This window comes from Tauraco erythrolophus, chromosome 1 (genome assembly GCF_009769465.1).
Source record: "Tauraco erythrolophus isolate bTauEry1 chromosome 1, bTauEry1.pri, whole genome shotgun sequence".
Lineage (NCBI taxonomy): Eukaryota > Metazoa > Chordata > Aves > Musophagiformes > Musophagidae > Tauraco > Tauraco erythrolophus.
This window is the reverse complement of record NC_141465.1, coordinates 53,530,426-53,536,425: the sequence shown is the minus strand read 5'-3', so window position 1 is coordinate 53,536,425 and position 6,000 is coordinate 53,530,426. Positions and strand designations below refer to the sequence as shown.

At 48.2% G+C, this 6,000-nt stretch overlaps 1 protein-coding gene across 2 annotated transcripts in view; it reads left to right on the top strand.

The window, feature by feature from the left end:
• Nucleotides 1-436: 436 nt before the first annotated feature.
• Nucleotides 437-6,000, top strand: part of WWC3 (WWC family member 3) — a 106,141-nt gene continuing 100,577 nt past the window's right edge. For both annotated transcript variants that reach the window (XM_086609457.1, XM_086609463.1), the window contains exon 1: nt 437-645. In XM_086609457.1, coding sequence (XP_086465583.1) covers nt 437-645 — 209 coding nt within the window. The remainder of the gene's footprint in view (nt 646-6,000) is intronic.

Genomic DNA, 6,000 nt, shown 5'->3' with positions numbered 1-6,000 from the left:
GGGAGGGAGGGAAGATGGCCGGGGCAGGCGCCGGGCGGGAGCAGGGGGAGGCGACGGCGGGGCGCTGCTGAGCGGCGGGGCGGGGGCGCTCGGGCCGCCGGGCCGCGCTCGGGGGCTGGGAGCCGCGGCGGCGCGGGGCAGGTCCCGGGCGGGGTTAGGGAGCGCAGCGGGGCTGGTCCCGGCGCGGAGCGGGGCTGGCGCGGGGGAGGATGAGCCCGGCGCGGCGCAGCCGGAGCCGCCCGAGTCCCGCTCCCTGCGGGGCCGCCTGTTAGTGCTGGAGGAGGAGGAGGAAGAGGAGGAGGAGGAGGAGGAGGAGGAGACGGCGGCGGGCGGCCGCGGCCCGGACGGGACGGGAGCTGCCCCGGCGGCGGCAGCGGCGAGCGCGGAGCGGGCTTCGGCCGGAGCTGGGCGGCGGCGGCCCGGCGGCGGAGCGGCCATGCCGTGGTTGAGCGGCGGGCGGCGGCGGCGGCAGCAGCAAGTGGCGGCGGGACAGGGCGGCGGGCCGCCGGCGGGCGGGCAGCGGGGCCGGGAAAGCTCGGAGCTACCGCTGCCCGCCGGCTGGGAGGAAGCAAGAGACTTCGACGGGAGAGTCTTTTACATCGACCATAACACCCGGCAGACCTCGTGGATCGACCCCCGGGACAGGTAAGGAGCGGCAGCCGCCGGCGGACGAGGGAGATCCCGGGGGAAGGAGGGCCCGAGCACGGTTCATCCTGCCGGGCGCCGGCCCCGTCGCCGACGGGAAGAGGGCGCGGGGAGAGGGGGACGGCGAGGCCGGAGTTCAAAGAGGCCTCCCCGTTCCCCTCTCCCCGTCGGCGGCCGGGCCGGGCCCGTCGGCGACATTTTCCTTCCCCTTCCCCCGGCCGTGGCCGCGGGGAGGGTGTGGGCGGTGGGGCCGCCGGTGCCGCTGCCGGCGGGGCGCTGCGCCGCTCGCCTCGCTTCGCCCCGCGGCGGGAAGGCGGGCCGGGGGGGCTGTGTCACACCGGCCCTCCTCGGCCCGTGCGTGCGGGGACCCGAGGGCAGCCCCTACCCCAGCGGCCGACGGGTTTGCCGCCAGCGTTAACGCTAAGTTGGATTAAAAAACCCACCAAAACTGAATTAAGGTTCTTTTGCCCGTGGTGGTCGCTCGGACCGAGCGTCTCTGTGCGGAGGGAAATGGGGCGGACAGGAACATACTGGCCCAGTTTATACTCCTGAAACGCTGGACTAGCCCCGCCGTAACCCAGTGGCTCGGCCATCCTGATTTATTGGCCGGGCTGAACTAATTGGCAGCAGCAGGCTGGAGGCATGCTGAAGTAATTTGGTAGATTACCTCCTCATAAAAGATAACGCTGCGTGGAGGTAAGCAAACCGGTAAATTCCTGTAGTTAATTTGACAAATACGCGGTCTGCTACAAATTACTCGTCTGCTGCGTCGTTCCGGGGTAGCGTTTTCACGTCTCTCGGGCCTGGCGGTGCGCGGTAAGAGCGAGTTAGGCCTTTTCCTTTCATTTAGGGTGGATAAATACGGGCAGGTTTTACGTTTTTCGCTAGGATTGCGTTATAAGCAGTGTTTAAGCTTCAATAGCTTGAAATTGGTGGAAGCGTGGGCTATCCGTAGCGGGTACTGCCCGGTAAATACACCCTTGCTCGAGAGCGTTCACCTAAAAATTTCCACGCGGAGTTAGTGAACACAAGTGTCGGTATTCTAGGTGTCTGCGAAATGAGAAACATATGTCTCTGTATATACTTTTCTATATTAAACAATGTTTTTATAGTGAGCGAAAGTTGGACAAGGACAGTTTGAACCTCAGCCAGAGCTACCTTGCCAGAAGTATGCCTGGAATGTTAAGCAGGCCACAGAAACATTTAAGCACAGTCTGGGTTAAAGACGGTAGTAATTTGAGCGATTCCTGCCGTCTTGCACAACGATACATAACTGTTTAAATAGCCTAAATACTTACCTACCAGATCAAGATCTTTTGTCTCGTTATTTAGACGTACTTACGCGTGCACATATTTTTTTGCTGAGGCATGAAATATTTCTTAGTATGCTTTAGATAGCGCATTTTTCTACAAGATGTGTATGCCTTTTAAAGTTGGCTTACTTGTAACACTGTTTTAAAGGTAACGGATGACTTAATAAGGTGTCTGTGTGTCATCCTTTCCATTAAATTCCAGAGGGTATGCGGTTTTGTCTTATGGATTATCTCGCATACAGACAACAACGAAAAAGATTTAACCGTTTACTACAGTGTTTAAGTTCAGTTACCATTCCACTTATATAGTATTGCTAAAATTATAACTTTGTGTTTTGAAGTAATGGTTGAAATACCACACGATGCTTGAAAATTTGTCTAAATATTTCACACCGATGTTTAAACTTGGATTTATTTTTCACATTGCGTAAGAACAGGCTGTAGAGCAGAGATTGAGACATTTACATTGGGGCAGATAGAAAAGACATGATGTTTTCATGAGCACATATCAGTAGTTTCTACAGAATTCAAGTAGCAGGGACTAGTTTTATGATTGCAGAGTTAGTCTCTGGATGAGAATAGACTACTGTTGTTATTTTAGTGAGATGTCTCTGTTCTTCCACATAGTGGAAAGTGACCAGTTTTTTTGGTTTTCATTGCAGCTATTCAGATTCCCGTGGGCAGCAGCAAAGTAGGAGAGGATCAGGTTAGTTGTGTTTTGCCAAAGTTCGGGAAAGAAAGATCAGAGCAGCAGAGAAATGGTACTGGAGCTGTATTTTTGCAAAAAGAAGTGGAGGGCGGTTATAATAACCTACTTGTATCATATGTACCTCCGCATTTTGAGCTTGGAATAGAGTGACAAGAGATGAGCCCCCCATTTTTGTGTTTGAGTGATTTTGTTTCTGGCCAGGAGGAATTGGACAAAACTGTGGGACCTCAGGCCATGCTGCACTTGATCAGGGCTCTGAGAATCAGCACCTTCAAGCTTTCCTGTGGGCAATAGTCTCATAAGCATCCCCACAGGCTCCTCTTTCCATGTAGCTGGCACTTAGTAGTTTGTTTTTCTTTTCAGCATTCCCTTTGAGATTTCTCAGCCTTTTGTATAGTTTGGATTGTGAATTTAATTTGAAGCAGTTTTTTGATTAAAAAACCCAACCAGCCAACCAAAAAACTCCGTAAAATCTGGTGCTGCCCTCTTCCCTTTCTGCCCGATGTTTTTCCCATTAAAGAAAAAAAAAAAAAGAGAAGGAAATACTAATTGAAGAAGTTGAGGAAAGAGGAACTTGCTCTGTTGAGGATTTTGGAGTTTGGGAAGGAGATGGTGATGAGGGCAAGGAAGGTAAGTCAAAATAAGACAGAGCGAGAGGGGATAAAGGACTCAGAAGTGGATACCTTATGATTTCCTATGGTAAGAAAAAGTGAAATAAATGAAGAAAAAAGAGGGAGAATAGTAGAAGAGTGATAAAACGAGAAGTTTGAGAAGCATCTTGCCTTTGGTATGAAATCAGTGGTTACATTGGGGAAGATACTGTGTTGATCTGTGTGGATTGTGTGTAATGAATAGATCGCGGTTGGTTGTCTAGCAGATTCTGTGGATCTCAGAGTGGAGCCGTTCAGCGCGTGCTTTCGGCTCGTGGTAGTCGTCGTCTTTTATCTTGATAGATTGTAAGTTCTTCAGGGCAACGAACTGCCCTTTTATCTTGTGTTTGCACAGTACTTGCTGTATTGAGATTCTGGTCAATAACTGGGGGTTGTAAATGATCTTAGAATGAGACTGACTATGTTTGTGGTTGATATTGATGATCCTCGTGGCACCAAGGATATTGTTACTGTTGCTGTTTGTTACCGAGACTCTGTTTTCAAGTGATTAGAGCTTAGTCAAAACTGTTGGACTTTGTTGGAGTTTGGCAAAAGCTTTCCAAGCTGAGGAGTATTATTTTATTTGTTGTATGTGGAAACTTCAGCTAAAATACAGTGTTGCTTTTTTTGAACAACAGTAGGGGAGAGGGAGTGTTTCCTTCAGCTTCTTACTGTGAGTTGTCTTGTTAGTGTGAAGATATAAATCATCTTGTTTTGGAGTGAAGATTTTAAACTCGCAAGGTGTAGCAGTCTTTTTGCATGGAGAAATTGTCCGTATGGACCGTTTTGGGAAGCATTGAAAAATCACTGTGGGTTGGGTAGAGACTTAAGATTTTTAGCAGCTGCGTTTGCAGAAACGTCCTGCAAGCTGGACTGCTGGTACGTTAATTGAAATTGGGGAGTTTTTCTGTCCTGCGCCCTCATCAGCATCTTAATTATGAGACCTAAAAGCTGCTTAATTTGAGCACAGGAGAAAAACTCTGGCCTTGTAGAGGGGTCGAGTTGGAGCAAGGAGTATGAGAACAAGTGAGGTTGGCCTTGGAATTTGATGGGGGGGACGGGAATTTCAGTAGATTGTGGAAAGCACAGCAATCAGGAGTTGGGGTAGGGAGAAGGAGGGTGGCACCTGAAGCCTGGGAAGAAAAAAGTAGGGGAACTGGACTGAAAACCAGTAGAGCAGGGAAAAACAGGTAAGAAGAAACCGGTCTGGTGAGGGCTTCGGATGTGAGGGTGCCAGCTCTTTTCTTGGCTGTACAAGGAACCCTGAGGGAAAGAAGGCATACTGAGTTTAGGTGAGGAATCTTCAGAGTCAGAAAACATACACGCAAGGCAGCATGCAAGGTCTAAACGAAGAAGGAAAGATAGTTGTAAGATGGAAATATAAGAACTACTTGTGAAGTTCGAGGACGGGGATCAGGAAGTGTAAGATGTGCTGGACAAGGAGACCAATGAAAAAGCAGAATTGTGGAGATTGGAAACAATCAGGAACGGCTAGTGGGCTTGAAACGAGGAGTCAGCTTGAGAAAGTCACTAAGCAGATATCTGTGTTAGGGGTCCAGAGTAGAAACAGTCAAGTGAGTAATGGGCAGAGAAGTCTAGAAGTGCTGGCTGCTTTTGCTGAACGCAGGACTCCTCATTCTCGTAATTTATTTGCTTTTAGCAAATGTCTGTATTACCCTTATTGCCTCTTCTCTTTGTGGGATTAGACAAAGTCAGCCTTGTGCTACTGTTGTTTCCTCTGCTATGGCAAGCGGTGAAGCGAGGTGTTCAAATCCATGTGCCAGTGTGATGCCACACAATGCGATTTCTCTTTCCGCAGTTTGGTTTTATAGAGGAATATGAGATTGCACGCAAGAAGCTTAAATGAAGAGAATATTCATGTCAGGTATTCAGAGCTAGAAAATTCCAGACTTAAGTTGCTTAAGTATGTCTCATTTTGTATTAAGAGAATATTTTTAGTGACAAACTCCTCCTTCCTTTATTTTCTTGCCTTATTTGATACACGGAGAGGAGCAACTCCAAGGCTAGATCAGAGGAGTGTGGAGTGAAGTAGATGAGAATCCCTTCTAAAGTTTTTGCCAGAATTGGAAGATATGCCTCTCTAGTGAGGCAAGAGGTCTTTTGGCGCACCAGTGTGCGATACGATTAGAAAGGCGGTGGCCTCTTTGTCAAGGCAAGAGAATACCTCCTAGAGTATTGTAATGTATCTGTCCAGTGAACATTCCTCAGAAACTCAAAGACAATCAGAAGCAGCATTTAAAGATTTTTCACAAATAGCATTTTTCTGGGCCTGGCTTAAACCCCTGCACTGAGAGTCACAGTTAGTGTCATTCAGTGTTAGAATTCAAATACTTCTATTCCCAAGAGTCAGAAAGATGAAGGCAAAAGAATGGTTAGCACCACTGCCGTTTTTAAAATTTTTCCTCAAGTTCATGTGTGTTTTCAGACGTTTTGTGTCTACTTCACTTTTGTTGTATTTTGATTATGGACTGAGTTAACTCACAATTTTGTTTTGAACTAATGCTATTTGTAGAAATGGAAGAAAACAAAGTGTTTATCATTATTTTAACATTCCCTCTGAAAACAGTATGATGACTGGACAGATTTAAATCACATGCTTTATTTGACTATTAATGTAAACGTAAAATGTAATGTTTAAAGGGGAGCAGAACTGCTGACATTC